Source organism: Nuphar pumila, chromosome 7 (genome assembly GCF_984573655.1).
Source record: "Nuphar pumila chromosome 7, dmNupPumi1.hap1.1, whole genome shotgun sequence".
Classification (NCBI taxonomy): Eukaryota; Viridiplantae; Streptophyta; class Magnoliopsida; order Nymphaeales; family Nymphaeaceae; genus Nuphar; species Nuphar pumila.
In genome coordinates this window covers 99,372,876-99,395,849 of record NC_143255.1, presented here as the reverse complement: position 1 = coordinate 99,395,849, position 22,974 = coordinate 99,372,876, and the positions used below count along the sequence as shown (strand labels likewise).

Here is a 22,974-nt window from a genome sequence, read left to right as displayed (position 1 = left end):
TAGACACAATCTAAGGATTATTGGCATTGCCCACATTGTGTTTCTACAAGACTTTTCTCACTTTCAATTATCTTTATTCCTAACGTAACCTAAAGTTGCCTACGTCATGCGTTTAACACATCATTGCGTTATCTCCATTTCTTAGGCAATTCTGTTATATTTATATTGTTTAATTGGGAGGTGTGTGTTTGGGTGGGAAGACCGGGAACCCAGGAATTCATTAAATCATATATTGTAAAAAGTGATGTCCATTTGTATGAGAAAAGTGTACTTGGTAAAAAAAAAGTTGATTTAGTAAGAATACTGCACCCTTTCTAAACAAACAGAGTTGGATTTTTTTTATTTATTTTTTGATAATCCAAAGGAAAAAAAACCCATCACAAATTGCACATTGCTGGCCTTCGGTTGGTGAAACCAACGTGCGTATCTTTTCGGCAGAAATTTGATACGCTGCATGCCTGAATCGGTTATTTTTTAATAAATGTAAAAAATAACAAAAAAAAACTTTTTAATATTATTTTAAAATTAATAGATTTAACATGTGTCATGTTAGGATTGACATGTAATAATTTTTTATTATTTTGAGGTCAATACAGAATGATTCAGTTGAGTATCGGTATGGCAAGGATTCAGGATTACTGACAACTAAGGGTGGCACTTTTTGACACGACCCGCAGGTTCGGGTTTGGCTTAAACGGGTTTGTGTCATAAATGGGTCGACCCGCCTAACCCGTTTATTAAATGGGTTGGGTTTGTGTTAGGGGTATGCCAACCCGCCAACCTGGCTGACCCGTTTAATAAACAGGTTAGGCGGATGGGTCAACCCGTTTACCCGAACCAGACCCACCAACCCGCTTAGCCGACCCGCCCACCAACCCACCCGCTAACACGAACCTGACCCTCCAACCTGCCCGCTAACCCGTTTACCCGACCCAACCCATTTATTAAACAGGTTAACCGTGTTGTGTCGGGTTACCCGTTTAATGAATGGGTCGGGTTAGTGTTTGTGGGTTCGTGTTGAGGTATGCTGACCCGCCAACCCGACCCGATTGCCATCCCTACTGACAACATTGGTTGGAACCATTTACCCATCAAGAAGTAGATTTCCCTGTCCACAAGGCTGGCTACGTGGGTTTGGCCTAATGCATTCAAGTTGAGGACGTCAGGAACTTGGTATCCAGGGTGTTCCCAATTACCGCATGGTGGAAGCCAACAGGAAACTATTCTCAGTAGGTACAGGGTATCACCTGCATAGAAGCGAAGACCACCACGATGTAGTTTCGGGTAATCACAAACACCGAAAGCAGAAAACATGACAGTCCGGAACACAGAGAGTGCTTTGCAGTCAACATGGCACCTCTAGACCAGGAACCGGATGTCTAAACCACAAAGGTGGTTTCTCCTATATATTAAAAAAAAATAGAAAATGAATTTTCACTTTTTTTATTTATTTATTTGATAGGCAAGCTGGGGTTAGGCAGACCCTACCAGTTATACAACCATACCATTGGGATTAGTACTTGCAAGGTCCCAACACAAGGTGACGTGCACTAGCTGCTCCTACCAGACAAGCCGAGCCCCCCACTTTGGTAAGTGAAAAAGAATTTTCAAGTTTCCCAAAGATTCCCATGACAGCCACAGCTAAGGTATTCAAATAAACAATGTGGAATACATCCATTGATTAAGTTTGTGAATTAAAGTCATGCTTATCCATGCGATTTGTATACGCCATTTGTACATCATAATCATTCCACTATTCTTTTAGATAGGAAAGATCGGAATATCATTCATTTATTGCAATACAATAAACAATTTAATACATTTTAGTATAAGGGCACGATAATTAATCCCCATCTACACTTCTTCCACTATATGTTTTTATAAGGTTTGGTTGTGTGATCGGGCCGAACACCCATAACGTGGTCGGCCCACCGGCAAGCAATACATGGCATGTAGTTGTACGTGTTCGGTCCCGATCACTGAATCTGCTCTGTAAATTTTTCTTTCCTAAGAAGCAACAGAGAACTTGAAACCATGTTGTAAGCCTACTAAACCGTGGACATAGCTGAGCCATTTGACGTGGTTCAGTTCGAAGATAGGTGGCTCATAGGTCACGGGAAGTTGGTCATTTTTCTTTGACCGAGTGGCTGAGGCTCAGGCCACCCTACTCACATTGGACCCAGTGCCCAGGTGGTTTGGCTGACAGTGGGGTCAAGAAATATATAGCCAAGTTCAAAGTCCAATATTTGGCGTCAAGATTAACAGCATCATGAGAACTGTGGGAAACAAAACTTCACAGCATAAATAAATAAATAAATAAAAACAAATCAAGGTAAGAGGAAGAAATCAGAGGCCGGATCAGGTGCAATCACACATTGCACACTTTCAGTGTACCGCTGTGGAGGCCAACAGAAGATGGAGGGTGGATCAGGTGAATGGGCACACAAAAATGTGCAATGTGATTGCACCTGATCCACCGCAAGCTCAAGTGATCTGCCGGTCACCGCACAGGCGATCGGGAAACTGGCGACCGTCCGTAGCCAAAGCCGTCCATTTTAGGATGCAGAGGGGAGCGTCTGGTTGCTGGGCTTTGATGGTGGTGGTGGTGGTGGTGGTGGTGATAGTGCCCGTTTGCGGGTAAGGGAGGGCGTGGTCTATCGCTCGAGGCCTTGCGCCCGGAGTCCCTCGGCTTCTCTTTGATGGCTTCAATGAGCTTGAGCGCCTCCACCACTTCTCTCATGTGTGGCCGGTTCCTCGGCTCGATTTCCAGGCATCTGGTAGCCAGCTTGGCTGCTTCAATGGCGCCTTTATTCGGGTACTTGCCTTCAAGGCGCTGGTCCATTATGGATAGAAACATCCTGCGGTCGCTGATAAAAGGCTTGACCCACTCCACCAGGTTGTGCTGCCCGCTCGGCCGGTGCGGATCGAGAGCTCTCATCCCGGTCAACATCTCCAGCAGCACCACCCCAAAGCCATAAACGTCGCTCTTGACATAGAGGTGCCCTGTTAACCAAAAGAGATCATCCAAGCGAGAGACTTTTCATAATACCATAGCTTGAAACACGCCAGCTTTGGCTTGCTTGGCTTAACGCACATAATCTTGCAAACCGGTTCCTCTCACTCATCCTGGATATTGTCATCCATATCTTGACATTTTAATTGCCCAAATCCATTTTATGTGCAAGTAAGTTGGATTTAAGCGATTTAAATGTCAATCTTCGCTAAATGAATGATGTAAATCACATATGTGGAGTCAAAAAATCTAACTTATGTGCATGAATTTTCAAAAATCAACGGTTGACAAAGCACAAAAATTTTGTGATTTAAAAAGAAAAAAAAATATTTTCTGTTGGAAAAAAATAAGATCCAAGGATCAATTCCTATTAAATCCACCACGTTGAATCAATCTATAACGTCACATTTGATCAAAACAACTTGCATTGTAAGAGTAAGAGGAGCATGAAGATGGGAGATGACATAGGGGATGGGTGGAAGGAACCCAACTGCACAATCTTGCCCGAGTCGAACTGGATCGCGTCTCGATCGGCAACAATTGGGTGGGGCCCATATTCTTTTTGTTATGGATCTATGGGACCCATGGAATGCCGCGTCGTGATTGGTAAAACAATGTTCAGAAGTTATCTTCCACTTCCAAAAAATGACAATTACTAATTGAATCGGGTGGGTAAGGTCACCCCGATTCGAAGCGTACCCGATACGCCTGTCCGAGTCACTTTGTCATTAACTCTTAAAAATTTTAATTACCTGTGGCTACGTATTCAGGAGCAGCGTAACCCTGGGTGCCCATAACACGTGTCGTCACGTGAGAGTCTTCTCCGGTGGGCCCATTTTTTGCCAACCCGAAATCCGAGATTTTTGCATTATAGTTCTGGAAAAAAAAGAGAGTAAAAATTAGGAAAAAAAAAATTCCATTTGCTAGCGTATTTATTTAGAGCCGATATTTTAGAACGAAACCCGAGTCGGTAGCCATTACCAAGTCAAGCAGAATATTAGAAGCTTTGAAGTCTCTATATATAACTTTCTTCTCAGAACTGTGTAGAAACGCTAGACCCCTCGCAGCTCCGACCACTATCTTCAGCCTAACCCGCCACGAGAGCGGCTCCACCGCAGAGCTCCCTGCAAAACATATTGCCTCAGCTCGTTGAAACAACGACCAAGCCAAGCCAAGCTAAACTAAGCTAAGGACGCGGACTCGGATTTCGACCGTCTCGTCTCGGTCTGAGTCAAGAAGACACATTCCTCTCAATCATGAATCACCATTGAGCTGTTGCCCCGTATAAGGACCCAAGAGCTCGAGAGGGGGCCTTGTCTAGGTCTTAGTCAAGTCAACGGGTGAAAACCGAGTCTCAGTTGGTGATAAGACTTACTTCTGAAGAGGTGATTTTCCAAGCTTCCTTTTTGCATGTACTCGTATACTAAAAGCAGCTCGTTTTCGTCCAAGCAGTAGCCCAGCAGCTTCACCAAGTTTGGGTGCGACAGCCTCCCTAGGAAATTGATTTCAGACTGCACCAAAAAACCAAAAAGGGGGAAAAACTTTTTTGTCAAATTGAGTCGGAAAATTGAAATGATTATAATAGCCTCGACAAGTTTGAAAATCACAAATATGCCCCTTATCGTGGAAAATTCCAACCCAGCGCTAAAGTTTGGCCGAAAGTCTGGAGCTGTGAAAATCGTGAGCGGGATAGACTGGATTCCTGGGCAAAGCGATCAATTAATTTCCCAAGTTTATCAAATTACCGATATACCCCGAGGGTTGGCTTTGTCCCATTTGGAAGGCAAGTGTGTCCTTATGAAAGCACATGCCAGTCAGTCTCTCTCTCTCTCTCTCGGCTTTTTCATCTTCATCATTCTTCTGTGTTTTAACCAGTTACTTAGAGGGCATGCGTTTGGTTTCCATACTTTCATGGGGGTAATAATGTAATATCAACTGCGAGACATTAAGATGGCGGGACCAGCACGATAAACCCCGGTCGTTGAATTTTCGTCGTGTACCACAAGGCCCAAATATACAGGGGCATTATCGTCATTAAAGAAAATCACAGACAAGCCGACGGGCACGGCACTCCGCAGGGGAAATGAAGAGAAGAGAAGAGAAGGGAAGAAACGTGGATCAGTGGATGCTATTTATGCCCTTATCAAAGTATCAAATAACGCATATAACCCTTTCAATTTGAAGTCCACTAGAGCCTTGGGACACGATCGACATTGTTGAAAAGTATTGGGCAAAAAGAGCGGGAGAGAAACCAGACAAGGGACATGAATGCGATTTAAGAAAAGATAAAGGAGAGAAAGAAGAAAAAAAAACCTGCCATTCTTCCCATCCTTGCATGCTCTCCGGGTTGAGCTTCTTGACGGCGACCACCATCCCGTTGCCGACCTTGGACGGAGCGAGCGTCCTCTCGTCGAGCCAGCCCTTGAAGACGCGCCCGAACCCGCCCTCACCGAGGAGGGTGTCAGGCCGGAATCCCCGCGTCGCCGTCTTGAGGTCGGAGAAGGTGAAGATCTTCAGATTGTGCACCGGCAGGATCTCGCCCTGCGGCGGGGTTTCGTCCCCGTCAACTAGCCCATCGCTCCCGGAAAACCGCGAGTCGCCCGTCGAGGAGGAGAAACGCGTGCCGTTGCTGCTCGTCTTCGACGTCGACGTCCCTGCACTCGAATGGAGAGAGACCAGTGAAATAAAGAAGGAAGAGGAGGAGGTTGGTTCGCAAGGAAGGTGAGGAGGAGGAAGGAAGGAATTCGGTTTACCTGAGGCTGAGCTCGCTGTTATGGCCGAGGTGGGGCTCCGCTGCGTTCCGAAGCAATTCCCCATGAACTTTTCTGCCTCCTAATTCCTGGAATTCTTCCCCTTTTCTTGAACTTCTTGCCACCTTCCCCTCTTCGTCGTCGTCGTCCTCCTCCTCCTCCTCCTTCTCTACCACTTCTCTTTTTTTAAGGACAAGCTTCGATTCAATGATCCTCTCTCTCTCTCTCTCAACGTCAAAATGTGGAAAAGTGAATCATGGACGGATGCTTAATTGGTTGTCTTTACTCTTTAAGATGACCGTATATTTGTGCTTTTTTATGACTAAAATGCCCTTGAACATATACATGCCAGTTCGGGAGCAAGGTCAAGACGCATGAGCCGAGATAAAAAAAAGTCATCAGTCTATTTGAGCAAACTTTACGTTAGAGATGGCAGTGAACTTGGGAAAACAGGCTCCACCCACCCTCATTTCGTTTGAACCCAAGATAGAGGTTAAAATAAACCTTATATCCCTGCACTGGACCCGGTCCACTGCCATCCCTACTTCACGTAGTCTTATCTCGAAAGGCTCGCAGTTAATTGCTCCCAAAGTTTAGTAAACTCTCTCTCTCTCTAGATATTTTCGTAATTTTGGTGATTTATCAGGTGGCATTAATTTGAGAACACTGCCGATATCACTTAACGAGGTGTTAAATTGACGAAGATAATCAGATATCTGTGTTCAGGGAAAACCCTCAAAAGATGGGCACGTATTAGTCTTTTCACGTTGTTGTTGTTGTTGGGGGGGGGAGTGAGGGTGTCAATGTACAGTTGGCAGCCTACTAATATACGTCATCTTTCTCTCTCCTCTTTTCATTCGGATCAACAGGCGGCTAGTCAACTCACCCGAGGTGACTGTATGGACTCGTGGCACTTGGATACGTTTCACACATGACACATCTGCCAGACAGACTATGGAAAAGGGTTGGATGCGATAATGTTTGAGGCGCGTTTGTGTGTCACGGAAAGTGGGTTGTTTTTTACGGAAACTCATCCGCCCCTCGTTTTTACGGGTCCACAGTAACAACACAAACACTGAAAACGTGAGTCTGGAAGAAAAACCTTCAATGAACGTGCAGTTTTTTGCAGCAGCAGTTCGTATGTAAGCTTCCGATTCCATTTTTGCGGTAGTAAAATCCACGGAAAAGGTGCCGCAGCACCCCCATTCCATGACATGCAAACGCCCCCCTTGGTGTTTTAAACCCTTCTTAGGAAAAAATCTGAGAGAGAAAAATAACAGTTTTTGCCTTTATATAAAAGTTTTTTCTTAAAAAGGCTTTTAGCAAATTGGTCTAGTCTTAAAGAAGATTTGCAAAATAGTCCCTGGCTTGTGCCATTTTTCCAATTCGTTCTTACATTTTTCGTAGTTACTCCAAAATAGTTCTTCTGTTAGAATGGCATCAAACTAACCATGGTTAGATGAAGTGGTCATGTTGGTCAAATAGGCTGAGATTGCTGTTATCAAGCAATCCTACTTTCTGAACATTTCTCGAGTTTTTTTAGAAAATCTCAGTAAAAATATTTAAAATCAAATAAATTCTCAAAAAAAACAAATTTTAAAAAAGCAAATAAAAATAAATTAATTTTACATGCAAAAAAAATATATAAAATCTATTTTCAATTCCACTAACCATGTCTAAGAAATATCAAACGTCAATACTATGGCAGACTGAGTCATCACGACTAGGTCTATGATCCTGGGGGTGTTTGTTCGAGTAAAACTAAAAAAAAAAATCCATCATACTTTACTGACCCAAACAAGAGTTGGGGCATACGATCAGGGGTTAAGATGGAATTGTAACTAAGGGTGTCAATGGGTCGGGTTTGGTTTGGACTCAGCCAGACTTGACTCCAATTTTTGGGTATGAAATCGGGTCCAGACTCGGGTTAATTAAACTCACCATAAGAGAAACCATACCCGGACCCGATAAGAACTACATAAACCAGACCCAGGCCATACTCGATAAAATACTATTTTTTATCATTTTTACATTGAAAAATTGTGGGTCTTAATCGTAACTCAGGTCAAGCCCAGGTCTGGTATAAAATTTTACAAACTATACCCGGCTCCATGCATTAATCAAACCTTAGGGTCTAGACCCGGGTCTTATTATTTATCACCATACTCGGACCCTATAGGGTTTGGTATGGGTCTACAACGAACTGATTCAGATGCCCAGATCTGTTAAAGAATCCGAATGCAAAATCACCTTATTGGGAAGGTCCAATAGTTGTTTCCAGAGGTTGTGAGCTTGAAACTAAGGGGAAATCTCAGATGCAGGAACCAGTGGAAAGAAAACCATGATGATCAGGATGATAAAGGGTAGGAAGTGACATCCTTTCTCTAGTGGCATTTTTGACAGAGAGCACCAAACATTTGTGACGATGGATGGATTTTGGATATTTAAAAAGGAAAAGAGGTAAAAGCAAGAGCAAAAAGTGAAGGATTTGAATGCTACAATGATGGCTCTGTTTTTTGCAATTTTTCTGTATTTCAGATTCAATCCAGATCCGACTGTCGTTATATTTAGCTGTTTAGAATCTGATCTTTTTGTTTACCTACTCTCTTGCTTGGCAGTGTGAAGTCTAATTACCTAACGAGGGCAAGCGTGACTTCCATTGCATCTTTCATTTATACAATCTCTTTTATTCTCTTTATTTATTAGATATTGTAAATGTATTTTATTTTATATATAATTTTTTTAATATTAAAAAAAATCTCAAAATGGGTCGGATCCAGGAGAGAGGTTTTGCAATTTTTCTTTGTTCCAGATTCAATTCAGATCCAACTTCCCATATATTTATCTGTTTACAATCTGATCATTTTGTTTACCTACTCTCTTGCTTTGCAGTGTGAAGTCTAATTACCTAAAGAGTGCAAGCGTGGCTTCCATTGCATCTTTCATTAATACAATCTCTTTTGTTTTTCTTGTATTCTCTTTATTTATCAGATATTATAAATGCATTTTATTTTATAGATAAGTTTTTAAATATAAAAAAATCTCAAAATGAGTCAGATTCAGGAGAGAGGATTTGCATTTTTTCTCTATTCAAGATTCAATCCATATCCGACTCCCCATGTATTTAGCTGTTTACAATCTGATCCTTTTGTTTTCCTGCTCTCTTGCTTGGCAGTTTGAAGTCTAATTACCTAACGAGGGCAAACATGACTTTCATTGAATCTTTCATATTTAATACAATCTCTTTTATTTTTCTTGTATTCTCTTTGTTTATTGGATATTGTAAATGCATTTTATTTTATATATATTTTTTTAATATTACATTTTTTTTCAAAAATGGGTCATATCCAAGAGAGAGGTTTTGCAAATTTTTTTCTCTTCCAGATTCAATCCCGATCCAACTCCCCATATATTTAGTTGTTTAGAATATGATCCTTTTCTTTGCCTACTCTCTTGCTTGGCAGTGTGAAGTCTAATCACCTAATGAGGGCAAGCATGGTTTTCCATTGCATCTTTCATTAATACAATCTCTTTTTCTTGTATTCTCTTTATTTATTGTATATTATAAATGCATTTGATTTTATAGATAATTTTCTAATATTAAAAAATTCTCAAATGGGTCGCATCCAAGAGAGAGATATTTTGCAAATTTTCTCTGTTCCAGATTCAATCCAGATCCGACTCCCCATATATTTAGTTGTTTAGAATATAATCCTTTTGTTTACCTACTCTCTCCCTTGGCAATTTGAAGTCTAATTACCTAATGAGGGCAGGCATGGCTTCCATTGCATCTTTCATTAATGCAATCTCTTTTATTTTTTCTTGTATTTTCTTTATTTATTTGGATATTGTAAATGCATTTTATTTTATAGATAATTTTTTTGATATTATTAATTTTTTTTCAAGTGATTCAAGTCATCCAGTTCGTGAGTTGGACCCCATATGATTTTTGTCCGAGTTACCATTGGTCCAACTATGATTTGAGATATCACCATTCATGCTTGATGAGAAATAGAGATCTTGATTGTGCCAGCCGGTTTGCGACACATGAATGACTTGATACAATAAGATCCAAAATAACTGAAATTTGGATCTTATTGTACCTGCTTCATATCCAATCTAAGTTTGAGATATCTTCGAGGAATCAGGAACCAAGAAGAGACCTACTTATTCCAACTCTGTCAGATGCAAAAGTAAATCAAGCTAATCTTTATGGCTTTGTGGTCAATAAAGTTGCACAATTTAATTGCTTGGAAGTCAAAAATCCATGTTTACACCTATCATTTATTCACAAAAAGATAGCGAATTGTTGATTGGAAGTAAAAAATCTCTTGTCAATTTCTTTTGTACACGATAAAGAGTTCTAGTGCATATTGTCTTCTCTTTCCTACAACTTGAATACGGCAGTCTCTGTTCTTTGTGTCCAACCATCATAATGAAGCCAGCAATATGTGGAAGCAGACAATGGACAAGCTTAGTTTGTTTCATTCTCACCAATAAGAAAATACATACTATCATGGGAAAGACCATCCTATATGTGAAAAAATTCATATGTAAATTCATTTGCAGGGGTTGGTGTGAACGGATTTATCTATCAAACGCATGGTCAGCTTGAAAACAAACCCATGTTAACTGTGGGGCACCACTGAAAAATGGAGTTGGCATTTCTTTCAACTGCATTGGAAAATGGAGGGTTTCATATGTAAACCACCCACTTTGACATTTTTCTTTCCTTTTTGGGATACAAGTAAAGTTTTGTCAAAAGTTTGAATACAGAAAGAAAAAAATAATAAGTCTACAGTTCAAATCATATTATTTGCAGCTTTGAAACGACCAATTCCTGTTAAATGAGGTGCATATTTAAATTATGCATAATCGAATCGGGTACCTTTCAAGGTATTTGGCCACCCAAAACATGTCTTTTACAGAAATTGTTAAACATGCTAACGATTCTTGAGAAATCACTAAACATAATATTATTTTTTACTTTTATAAAAATCACTAAACTTGTTTTTTTTATAAGCCAAGAGAAAAAACAATCTCATCACCACATTGGCTGGCTTTAGATTGGTAAAACCTTTGAGGTCTCTTCGCCCACCGGTGTGTATGTACACCCAGCTTCGACCTTACGTCCAAGGATGCAACCCGTGTAGGCATGGCAGCAAAGGTGTAGCTAGGGGGGGGGGGGGGCAGTCCTGCTTCCCGAAACAGTTAATTTTTTTTTTTTAAAAGCCCAGCCCTGATTCCATATGAAATAGATTTTTATCCATTTTTTAGCCCAGCCCTGACTGCAGCAAATAGTTTGATTTGTCCATATGAAATAGATTTTTATTAATAATTGTAGCCATTTTTTATTTTATCTAAAAAAAATTCGGGGGCACTGCCCCCGAACCCCCAACTATCACACAAATTTCTTTTTTTCTACACCCCTATTTGCCCCCCCCCCCCTCGCATGAATCCTAGCTACGCCCCTGCATGGCAGTGGACCAGGGGGAAACAGACCGGAGATGGAGGACATGAAACAAGGATGGAAGCGGGGATGTTAAAATCAAAACCGGTGCAGGGATGGAGGCGGAGATGGACTTACGCTTTCCCTCGCCCCACCCCATCCCCATCCTTGATCCCCACCTTGCCTCGCCCCGCCCCACCCCACCCCACCGGCAATCCTTCTTTAGAAATGGCAGTGGACTGAGGACAAACGGGGCCCCGCCCCACCTCACCCCGTTTGGACGTGCGATGGAGGACATGAAACAGGGAGGGCGGTAGGATTTTCAAACAGAACGGGGGTGAAGACCTTGTTCTCCGCTCCTGCCCTGGTCTACTGTCATCCCTAAACCCGTGAGTTTCAAACTTGTGATGTCCCATCAACTTGGTGACATTCACAAGTCGCCCCTACCAGATGAGGCTGTGATGCGGTTCCTGAAAAAACTAAATGAAGAGTTGCTGTTATGTTCAATGACATTTTTTTTAATTCACATAGAATGCATAGCAGGGGTGGGTAAGAGGATTGGGTGGCTGTATGTCTTAAAGGTACTGGGTTCCGATCAGTACTGGATCTGCTCTCAATTCACATACCTTTCATTAGTCTTTTTTTTTTTTTATATTTACACAGAGAAACCGCCCCCAGGATCATAGACCTAATCGCGGTGGATCTGCCTACCCTACTTACAATTAGGGGTGGCAAAACGACCCGCCAACGGGTTCGGGTTTGGCTTAAACTAACCTGTTTAATAAACGGGTCGACCCGCCTAACCCGTTTATTAAACGGGTCGGGTTTGTGTTAGGGGTATGCCAACCCGCCAACCCGACCAACCCGTTTACCTGACTGGATTGCCACCCCTACTTACAATCACTGTCCTAGCAGTGTAAAAAAAAACTCGGTCGGCTTACTGCCCCAGGAAATCGTATTAATCTATTAAAATAGTTTATTTATGAAAAGCCACCATTAATAATTTTTTGAAAGGTACTATTAATGTAGCTAACTTTAATTTTTTTTTGTTTTCCTTAATTCTATTCATCACATAATTCAATATGGTCTGTAGGTCAGAAACAAAAATCAACAATACTGTCACCAAACAGGGAGACCAAGGGGGACAAGAAGTTGGGAAGTGCAAGATGAAAATCCAACCAAGTTCAGTTCCCCAGACCTAACACAAAAATTGATTAAGGCTCTGTTTGGAGACTGCTTTTAGGGATGTAAAAGTAGATTTTCATAATGGTCATGGATTTAGCAAATCCTTTGGATCGTTTGGGAATACTCTTTAAAATCTACTAAGGTTTCCCCAATTCCATGGTCATGAGGTTTGGGATTCTTTCAAATTATTGTCACGAGACGAAAATCACAATTTCTTTACATGAAATCTTGATTCTCTTAGAAATTCTGATTTTAATATGTATACAATTTTACATATCGCTTGCTACTTCCTACTTGCTTTCCATTTTCTGAACCTTCTAAATGATTTGAATTAACTATTTCCCATTTCTAATTCTCCATATCAGTTCCCCATTTAGACTTTTCTCTGGTAATCATGGTCATCAACCTCTTTGTTAATGAGGATAATGGGCCCAAGCCCATCAAAGTGATGGCTACGACAAGGGCCTAAAGCTCGGACCAGGCTGCTAGGGATGCAAACAGATGGGATCCCGAACAGCTAAATACATGGAGAGACAGATTCAGATCCGACACGAAACAACCAAAAATTGCAAAACCTCCATCCTGGATCTGACCCATTTTCATCCCTACATGTTGCCCGCTTTATTTAAAGGATGGGCGCAATCTGCCAGGCTGCACCGGCCAGACACAAGTCTATATTTTTGGAGATTGGCTGGTGAGTCACCCCAAATATGCCCCATAACGGCTGGGCCCTAAGGAACCTGTGCGAGGCCTGGTCATGCCCACCCCTACTTTCTTTTAATTATTATCCATTGTTATCTGTACTCTTTCTTTTATTTATTATCTATTCTTATCTGTGTTCTTTAGGTATGTATGCCATGAAGGCTACTGCGTTCCAACCATTTCTCATTCCAAATGTTGAAACCAACTGTTGCTTAGAAAATTTGTTGACATTGATTTCCTCAAAAATAAAAATTAAATAAAGCAAAAGAAAATTTATTGTCATTGAACAAGTCTATCAGCATAAAGAATGAATGATCCACCATTCACCCTTCATAACTGACCATGTGCATATGTCTTTTATTGGTTTAGTCGGATCTTTTGTTTTAATTACACTGAGATACTGAACAAGACACGGGTCAACTGATTGTACTTATAGCAGACAGAAAATAGGTGGTCTTTCCCGGGCAGTGCCAAAAAAATATGTTTCCAAATATTTTTTTAAGCATTTAAATGACTGGTTGAATTGGTAGTTTTTTAAGCCAGTCTCATTAAATGCAGTCTTTTGTTAATCAGCTGATAAAACACAATTTCCATGAGAGCTTGAGATGAGCCTGAGCTACAGATTTTCTTCTCCTTTGATGGCATAAATTACTTTAATTGCATAATCAGCACAAAAAACCATGACTTCTGCTGATCGTACCTAGGGATGGCAGTGGACCGGGGCCGGGGACAAGGTCTCCACCCCGGCCCTGTCTCAAAATCCGAACCTCCATCCCTGCACCGGGGTGGATTTTAACCTCCACCCCTGCCTCCATCCCCGTTTCAAGTTCTCCATCCCCAGTCCAAACGGGGAGGCGGGGCAGGGCCCCATTTCTCCTCGGTCTATAGTCATCCCTTGAAGGATTGGGGATCGGGAGAAAGCGTAAGTCCATCCCCGCCTCCATCTCCGTTTCATGCCCTTCATCCCCGGTCCAAACGGGGCAAGGCGGGGCCGGGCCCGTTGTCCCCTGGTCCCCGGCCATCCCTAATCGTACCTCACATCTAATGAACGCCTATGGAGTACAAGTGTATAACTACGATTTTAATACATGGGAAGTCCTACATTTAGAAAAAAGAAAATGCCTCCAATACACTTGACTGGCTCAGAGGGAATGGAAGAAATATCATAAACCAAATCTTCTTCAAAAAGAAATGTTAAAAGATCAATAATTAAGTGGGGGGTTCTTTAAAGATCGACAGCTTGGGAGGGAGAAGCGGGCATGAGCAAGGAATGGGTGTTGTCCCTAGTGCCATAAAAATGACAAACAATACAGGTAAAAGATCAAGCAGTGTGAGCCACAAACCATATATGATTCATGAGTATGTCCTTCCATATGAGACAAAACAAACTGCTGCTGTGTATCATAGGTAGATGTTAGCAGAGAGACAGAAGTAACCGTCAGTGGCTTCGGATTGCAGCTTGGTTTGTTGATTTGTAGTATATTACAGCATGTGCAGCATTTCCATTCCTTATTTTTCACCAGTTATCTGAGATGCTGCAATGTTGTTGCTCACCATAGTCCTGTATGGCACCTTGGTTTCTTCAGAGTAACTCGATCACAAAAGGAAGCTTCATGTCAATCGAAGCCAAAAAACCATAGATCACAAGGATCTATACTACCTAAAAGAGGTCAAGAGTGAAAAAGAATTATCACAAAAAAGCAAGAGCATGCAGACTGCAGACATAAATTAGTTACAAGGTGGCATGAAGGTGACGCTGCTGAAAAGACCAAAGTCCACCTACACGCTTTGATGGTGAAGACAATTTGTCTGCATCTGAGACCAAATTGCTGGTACCACTTATCTTAATCGCCATCAGCTCCGCTCAATTCAGATATGCAATCAGAGTTTATAAACAGCAGCTAATGGCAATAATGCACAAATCTACGAATTGTGGCAACTGGTCTTTTAACAAAACGTTCAGTACAAACAACAAACCGAGACATGAAGTATGAAGATCGTTTCTGCACGTCTCAACACCACACCATTGAAGATACATTACATTCCCAGCTGAGTTACCACAAATATAAAACTACAATATGGAAGAGATTTGGAAAAGTACACCAATCATGGGAGGGAAAATTTTCTCATAGCTAGTATTAATATGTGGCCAACAACAAATTCCCTCTAATCACAGTCAAGGGATTGAAGGTGGATTTACAGAGTTTCATGAAAAGAGTCCAGTTACTCGCTAATCCGTCCACTCCATGATTTCAATATCAGCATACAAAATTCATTAGTACATCTTTTGGCTTGAGAAATCCAATCATGCAGAGAGGAAGTGCAGTCTTCACCTGAAACTTTTAAGGCCACAAGGCTTTCTTCAGTGAAACCACTTCTATGGATGAAAATGAAACAGCCAATTGAGGATTTATTCTCCTGCCATCTCTGTCATCTGGTATTATACTATAAAAATCGCTTGTTCACATCATAAACAGCACCAAACTACTGTTTTACACTATTATTTCAATATGGAACCTCTACGGCTGCCTCTTTCTTGTTTTCATATGTTTCAGTAAACTTGCCTGCAGTAGATTGTCCAGGTCATAATGATGGAGAGAATCTTATGTCATTGCTAGGATCGTTTTCCGGAAAGCATGGCTGAGAAGCTAGGTATTCAAGAGCAGTAACAATATCTCCCATAAGTGGGCGAGTGTTGGCTTGCTCTTGAAGACACATTGCAGAGATAGCAATTGCATGTTGCAGGCTGCGAATGGGGAAGCGACCTTGAAGCAATGGATCAGCCAATTGAGTAAACTTCCTCCGGTCCTTGAAGAAGGGTCGAGACTGAGATCAACCAATAAGGTATGGTTAAGAGGTAGAAACAAAAATCTTTTGATGTTTAACAGTAATAGTTCCTGATGATGAGTGAAAAGAAACCAAATTGATCAACAAAAGCAACCATCATTCTGTAAAATTCAAATTGTCTAAATAGAAATTACCAAGGGGCCTTGTTTTCATGCATTAAAAAAAATTAAATTAGCCATAGGAATATCCCAAAAATACTTGTTTCAAATTTTGCAGTTGCTTTCAAAAATGAGTGATCCCCAGTGTAAATTTTGAAAAAAAGAGACGCTTCAGAAATCCAAAAACTAACAAAGTACCAAACCTTGACAGAAAAGAGAATATTCTTGGCACTGGGACCATATTTTCCAAGGTCATGTACTACAAAATCATGGAAAATTGACAAAGGGAGATTGCTGTAATAACGTACCCAAGTGACTAGGTACTGCTCTCCTGTAGGCTTCAAGGTATCAATAGCCTTTCGTCCTGTGATCAACTCTAACAGAACTACACCAAAGCTATAAACATCTGACTTGAGAGTAAGCTGACCGGTCATAGCATACTCAGGTGCACAATATCCATATGTTCCCATTACCCTTGTTGAAACATGAGTCTTGCCCCCAACAGGGCCTAGTTTCGCAAGACCAAAATCAGAGAGCTTAGGATTAAAGTCATTGTCCAGCAATATATTTGCAGACTTCAAGTCACGATAAATAACAGGTGGATTTGCTTTATCATGCAAATACTCAAGACCTCTAGCTGCACCAACTGCAATCTTCATACGGGTGTTCCACTCAAGGGGTCTTCTTCCAGGTTGAATATCTGAAAATGAAAACACCAGGATTTTTTATTACCTGAACAGCTAATAACTACATTGTAAAGCCAAGAAAATTATCCTGCACACAGAATATTATGAATGTCCACCATCTAAAGGAAAATAGAAGAAAAATGATCTTGCTAGCTTTCACCACGATCATCAATGCTTCTCACCAGGCATTCTTCCAATCTTATTAAACACCCCATTCATTAAGTTCATAGATGAGAGATGGCTGTGTACTTAGCAAGTGGATATTAAATATACAGTTAACATTGCCTACACAATTGCAGGGAAAACAACCCACTAATAGTCAGTCTAGGATGGTCTAGTATAGCATTCTATTTCCTGTCATCTGTAATGGTCATCTCAATGCAACTTAGTCCTTACTATGTCATGTGCAAAGGTCAAACAAGACGTCTCCACATATGTGGTTGCACACATGCAAATATATGCATTCATGATGATAATGATGATGATGATGATGATGATGTTGATTACACAACAAATCCACCCCTTCATAAGTAATGCAATTCATAGATATAAAATTTTTAAACTAAGAGTAACACCTTGAGAAGCAGAACTTTTGAGAACAGATATCATATTACTTCAATGGAAGGGGTTAAAGCACCTAACACAAAATCACAAATGAATCAATCAGAGGTGCGCGCAGAAATATAATAGCACTCACTGCAATTCATGAGATAGAGATTAATCCCAGGTACCTATAACAGTCTCCACATCTATCATAAGTTCATAACCAATCAAAAGAAAAACAACTAATTGAATTGATATAGCAAGTGTGAGATCCCATTTTATTGCTTGCATCCATGGAATGATTCGGAGGACATGGAAAACCTTTGCAAAACAAAATGAATTGTGGCTCAAAAGGGCTCAACAATTTCTGAGTTGGTGATTCACTAATTTGGACATGGTCAGTACTCTTTTGTCTTTTGTCCAGCATTAAGGGAACGTAAGGATTTGAATGCTTCAATTTTTCCCTACCTGGATAACAATATCATCCTTTCCAGTGCTAACAGGAATCACGTCCATACTAAACTAGCATATATACACACAGTTCATCGGCCCTGGTACGATTCTCGAGTAAAAATAACTGACGAAATTAGTGAAAGACTATGGCCAGGGGTGGAAACCAAAAGAAAGTGGAAGTCTCTTGAAGGCTTCACTCGTCACATGGCTAGTACCGTAACCCCCAGCATTGTGAGCAGTCTTTGATGAAAGTCGAGACTTGAATGCTGCATGTGCGCACACAGAAGGAATCTGTCACTTCTAGGAATAGCTACTGCACGTACAATGAACCATGATCCACTAGACGGCATGTGCATTTAGACAATATTAAGACTTAATAGAGCCTTCTAACCGATGCAAAGAACATGAGCAACTGATCGCAACAAGTGTAATCAGTCCATATAAAGGAAATGTGCTTCTCCAGTAATATAAAATCCAAACAGAGGAGCACTCTGAATGACAATGCCATCAAGAAGGTAAAGTTTTATTTTAGATGATGAACATCCACAAACATAAGAAAAACAAAATAATCAGATCAACCTACGGTGCTGAAAAAAAAAAAGAAAAGAAAAGAAAACTTGAACCATCAACAGAACACAAAGAAAAGCTGGGAAAAAAAGGTTATGGATTCCAATAGGCACAATAACTCACCAAACAGATGATCTTCCAAGCTGCCCATAGGCATGTATTCATATACCAAGAGCCGCTGATCGCCATCAGCACAGTACCCAATCAGGTTGACAAGATTGGGATGGTGCAAGAGACTCAACATGAGGACCTCCACTAGAAACTCACGGTTCCCCTGCAGCCCACTTCGATCGAGCTGTTTAACAGCAACAACCTGCATAAAAAGATCTCTAATTCAGAAAGCACTATAAATACACTCATATTCTTGCAAACCAAGAGTTCCCCTGCTTCATATTCTTGCAAACCAAGAGTTCCCTTGCTTTTAGTACACAATCGAACCATGCATATCGAATGGACTCTATCCAACAATTGATGCAAAATTCTCTGGTCAGCAAATTTAGCAGAGGATCAGAGTATTTTTACCTGGCCAGTACTCTCCAAGCGTCCCTTATAAACTCTTCCAAAACCACCCTCTCCAATCAAATTGGTAGGATTGAAATTCCTCGTTGCTGTCGCGAGCTCGCGGAAAGTGAAGCCATGAGCAGCGATTCGACCATCTTTGCCCCCCTCGTGGCTGTTATCCTTTCTGTGCTTGCTGAAGGAGTATGCTCGCTTGCAAGATTCTATAACAAAGTAAAATTGGTCACAGTGGAAAAGAATCTACTCTAAGGGAGGCTTCTCCAAGGTGCAAAACTAACATAACCACTGAACAGAATTTCGGAATAGCAAGAATGAAAATGAAATACTACCGGAAGTCTCAATGTGATATCCAGATCCCTTGTTGTCTTCGATTTTCTTCACTTCTTTTTGCCGAGGACCAACACAAGAGAAACAACCCATTCCAGGAAGAAACTCAAGCAAGAAGACGAGTTTTCTTTCCACCCCAAATTCCCCAATAAAAACCACGGAAGGACGGACGAGGGTGATCCTGATCAGAAGCACACTAGACTCTTCCCTTTACTAATGAAATCACCATCTCCCACAAGGAAGAAGAAAAATCTGCTACAGATCGTGCAATCATAGACGAGTGAGGAAAAGCCCATCATTGTTTTCAGGCTGAGAACGGGGGATCGAGAGGAAATGGAGACACCCGACATCTGCTTTCCCGCTGAAAATCACAGGACAATAGAAAAAACATGAACCACAAAGCACCACCCTCATCCCCAAATTACAAAATGACAGAAGGAAGCATACAATTCCCCCATTCTCCAAGGAAATAACAAAAGATTGCATCAGATTCCCCTACACTGACGCAGTGGGAATAAAATGGTACAGAGAGAGAGAGTAAACGTCACGATTTACGAGAGGGAAGAAAAGGGTGTTCCAGGAGGAAGAAAAGAAAAAGGAAAAACCGAAAAAATAAATAAAAAACAACAAAACAAAGTGGAGAAATAGAAAAAACCGCGACATGCAATCGCGGCTGGCTTCCATGTTACAACGTGTCGTGTCATGCTCGGAGATGAGCCTGCGACCCTCGAAAGCTCTGATCTTTCTTAACTCGGCGCGGTTTTAACGTTATCACAAAAATACCCACATCGATTTCCCAAGTGGAATGAGAAATTCAATGAAAAAATGGAGTACCCAAATAAGAAAATTATGTCTCTAGCCACACTTTTAGTAAAATTGGACAAATTAGGCAGCACAGGTATTGAAATTTTGAGTAAAAGATTGGTTTTTTTTAATACCCACCTCGAGTTGTCCTTCGAAAACCGATCGTTTGATCAAATCAAATTAGAAATACAAGCAGGAAAAGAGAAAAAATAGGAGAAAATCAAACGATGAAATTATAAACCTAGTTCCTACAAAGTAGATAGTAAACGTTCGGTCCACTAACAGGGAAAAGTGGTAACATAAAATGGTATAGCTTTCTAACAAAAGAAAATAAGGATCCGAATCGTCCGTACTGAATGGGAGGGGAATCTCAGAAATCTTGAGATGGTGACGTCACCCACGCATGTTGGCCATGACCATCGTAACCATACAGTGCATACACATCATGCATGATCATGGATGACATTCAGAGAGAGAGAGAGAGAGACCATGATCGCCGAGAAGGGCAGGGGAATTGGGAAGAGAGAATATTCGAGATTTCCACATACAATTCTTTCCCTTTTCTTTTATCCCACCTGCAGGTAGGCCTCCCTCTTTTCCTATTATTGGTTGTTATTGATCTGTGGTGGGTCAAAAATGCGTGAGATTTGAATAAATATCCTTTTCGTTGCCGTCTGGATTTCACAAAACCACTACCCATCAACAACTCTTTTGGGAAAAACTCTTTCTTGCTGTTTTTAGCAAAAGGGGACTCTCTCTCTCTCTTCTCAGTGGGCCTTCTGTGTTTCCGAATCACTTCCACGATTTGTTGCAGGTCGCTCTCTAAAGTCTAAACACGCATTCACACGAACAGGCCTCTCTCTCCCTCTCTCTCTCTCTCTCTCCCTCTCTCTCTCTCTCTCTCTAAGTTTCAATGGGAAATGGGTGCCCAATTTCATTAGAGTTCAGTAACTTTGGCTTTTGTTTTAAATGTAATTCTTTTTCATTTGATTTACGCTATGCAATCTTGCTTACTGCAATACAGCATTGTGCATCACGTGGCTCAGTAGCAGTTCATGAACTTGGCCAAGCTTCATGTATCCTTACCTGATTTCAGGCTAAACAGGGTCCTGAACCTTGCATGTGTGCTGTTTTTATTTCTTAAGAATCTAGTCCTGATTGCTGTATATTTACATGATTCGCCTCGTTCATACACGCTTTTCAATTCAACATGTGAACCTTATATATATATATATATATATATATATATATGGACAGAGAGACCCTACCCGATTCAGTAATTACACCAACTGAAGATTTTATAATAACTAAAAGAGAAACCTTCAAAAACACGCCTTAAGTTTTTAGCAAAAATGAAGAATACACTTAAGCTTTTTATATTGTTAAAAGCACGCCTAGATTTAAGCCCAGTTCATTAAAAACACATCTACATCAACTTGGGTTATCATTAACCCAAGTTGAGTTTAACAGGATAAAGCCACTGACCCTCAAAAAAAAAAAAAAAAACATTTTTAAGGACAAACTTAAGTTTTTGTTAGGAATTATTACTCCAAGAAACCACACCTGGCACAAAGACCTGGCCCCGCTCAATGTTGTTAGTTTCTGAATCGGACCTGTATCGTTTTGGCCAACGATTCAGGTGAATTGGCCGATACTGATTCTCAAAGTGAATCATTCTGAATCGTCCAAAAATAAATTTAAAAACAATCTGTCAATCAGAACGTGACATATGTTAAAGCCATTTCGGATATTGATCGGTCTTGGTTTGACAATAATAGTAAAAATTAGTTTTAAGCTATCTTTTACATTTATTAAAAAATTGCTGATTCAGGTTAGTATCATATCAATTTTCTGGTGATACAAAATGTATCGGCCGATACTGACAACACTGGTCGCGCTGGCTCAGCCTGCCATACATAAGGTCATCGTACCAATGATGTAAAACTTGACTAAGAAGACATACTTAAGTTTTGGTAATTACAGCATATATTTAATGACAACTTTGACATAAATAAACATTGGGTTTTGAATTTTAGTTAACCATGACAAAGTTTTAGGTGTGTTTTTTTATTACCATCAAAGCTTCAGGTGTGTTTTTAAAAAATTTCCTAGTTGAAATCGTACACTCAGTGAAAACTAGGCTCAAATCAAAGACTGAGTTCGAACTCGGTTTGGCACCAGTAAAAACCACTGTACGGTCGACCACTCAAAAATACTGACAAGAGTATGATAACTAGAGGCCATATTTTTATTATCACGGGGGAAGTTGGCATGTAACGTCCTATCAATTTTTTGATACCTAACTTATTTGAGAGATCTTATAGTTGTATGTTTGTATTGTATCTTTTTTGGTTCTTAGTAGCTGAGGACTCCCCCTGATCTAACTCTGGCAAATTGACAAACTAGAATAATGAAGCATAATTTAGAAAGAATAAATATTTGGCATTATGTTCAATATATTGCCAATTTAAATCTATGGACCAACTGACCATGATCATGAGCGACATATATGAGTACATAATATTGAGCCCCCCCCCCTTGAAATCTACCCTGACCACTGGGAAGTACACTCAGCTTTGACCTTGAAGCAAGGGATGCCACCTGTGGGTTTTGAGCTTGTGATGTCCTGCCAACTTGGTGACATTCCCAAGTTGGCCCTACCAGATGAGCGAGCACATAGTATTGGAGCTAGTTGCTGCCATGGGGGCGAAAATTTTGATCCCATTTATTTTTTTCTAATTATTTGTTGAAGAAGAATGGCAAATAGCCCCATATTTTCACATGATTTTTTTTGCTAATTTAGTCCTTTCCTCTCTTGATTCATCCTGGCATCTGCTTAAGATTTGAGTAGGGTTTGTTTAGACATTAAATAACTTTATAGTTCGATGTACATTAAGTAGAATAGTCCTAGAAAATCAGTGGCGCCATGTTTTGACTCAATCTAATGGCATATATGTGTTATGATTGATCATTTTATTAGGCATCGATTCCTAGATCATGTTCTTTTATGAAAAATATGTTTTCATAAATT

At 40.6% G+C, this 22,974-nt stretch overlaps 2 protein-coding genes across 3 annotated transcripts; both read right to left on the bottom strand.

Annotated features, from left to right (window-relative positions):
• Positions 1-1,759: 1,759 nt before the first annotated feature.
• On the bottom strand, positions 1,760-6,029 carry LOC149832614 (putative serine/threonine-protein kinase PIX13). Of its 2 annotated transcripts, XM_090012529.1 has the most exons (7): positions 5,767-6,003; positions 5,327-5,667; positions 4,389-4,524; positions 3,995-4,137; positions 3,766-3,889; positions 2,824-3,003; positions 1,760-2,276 (listed from the first exon to the last, which is right to left on the bottom strand). In XM_090012529.1, the coding sequence occupies exons 1-7, from the start codon at positions 5,828-5,830 to the stop codon at positions 2,233-2,235; spliced, it is 1,032 nt and encodes a 343-aa protein (XP_089868655.1). In that variant the 5' UTR covers positions 5,831-6,003; the 3' UTR covers positions 1,760-2,232. The 2 variants fall into 2 exon arrangements, with proteins under 2 accessions (XP_089868655.1, XP_089868654.1); XM_090012528.1 differs by having other exon boundaries at positions 1,760-3,003; positions 5,767-6,029.
• A 9,179-nt stretch (positions 6,030-15,208) lies between these two features.
• On the bottom strand, positions 15,209-20,435 carry LOC149832613 (putative serine/threonine-protein kinase PBL7). Its single transcript, XM_090014604.1, has 6 exons — positions 20,297-20,435; positions 19,142-19,500; positions 18,816-19,015; positions 18,417-18,606; positions 16,353-16,744; positions 15,209-15,925 (listed from the first exon to the last, which is right to left on the bottom strand). The coding sequence occupies exons 2-6, from the start codon at positions 19,230-19,232 to the stop codon at positions 15,683-15,685; spliced, it is 1,116 nt and encodes a 371-aa protein (XP_089870730.1). The 5' UTR covers positions 19,233-19,500; positions 20,297-20,435; the 3' UTR covers positions 15,209-15,682.
• Positions 20,436-22,974: the final 2,539 nt, after the last annotated feature.

Bases quoted from the DNA above. Each gene is read 5' to 3' on its own strand.
- LOC149832613 (XM_090014604.1), bottom strand. From the start codon at position 19,232: ATGGGTTGTTTCTCTTGTGTTGGTCCTCGGCAAAAAGAAGTGAAGAAA. The intron at 16,745-18,416 runs GTGAGTTATTGT...TTTCATTTTCAG, and splicing joins CTTGGAAGATCATCTGTTTG to ATATTCAACCTGGAAGAAGA. The intron at 15,926-16,352 runs GTACGTTATTAC...GGTTGATCTCAG, and splicing joins AGCAGTACCTAGTCACTTGG to TCTCGACCCTTCTTCAAGGA.
- LOC149832614 (XM_090012528.1), bottom strand. From the start codon at position 5,830: ATGGGGAATTGCTTCGGAACGCAGCGGAGCCCCACCTCGGCCATAACA. The intron at 3,890-3,994 runs GTAATGGCTACC...TTTTTTTTCCAG, and splicing joins CTAATATTCTGCTTGACTTG to AACTATAATGCAAAAATCTC. The intron at 3,004-3,765 runs GTAATTAAAATT...TTTGGTTAACAG, and splicing joins TCCTGAATACGTAGCCACAG to GGCACCTCTATGTCAAGAGC.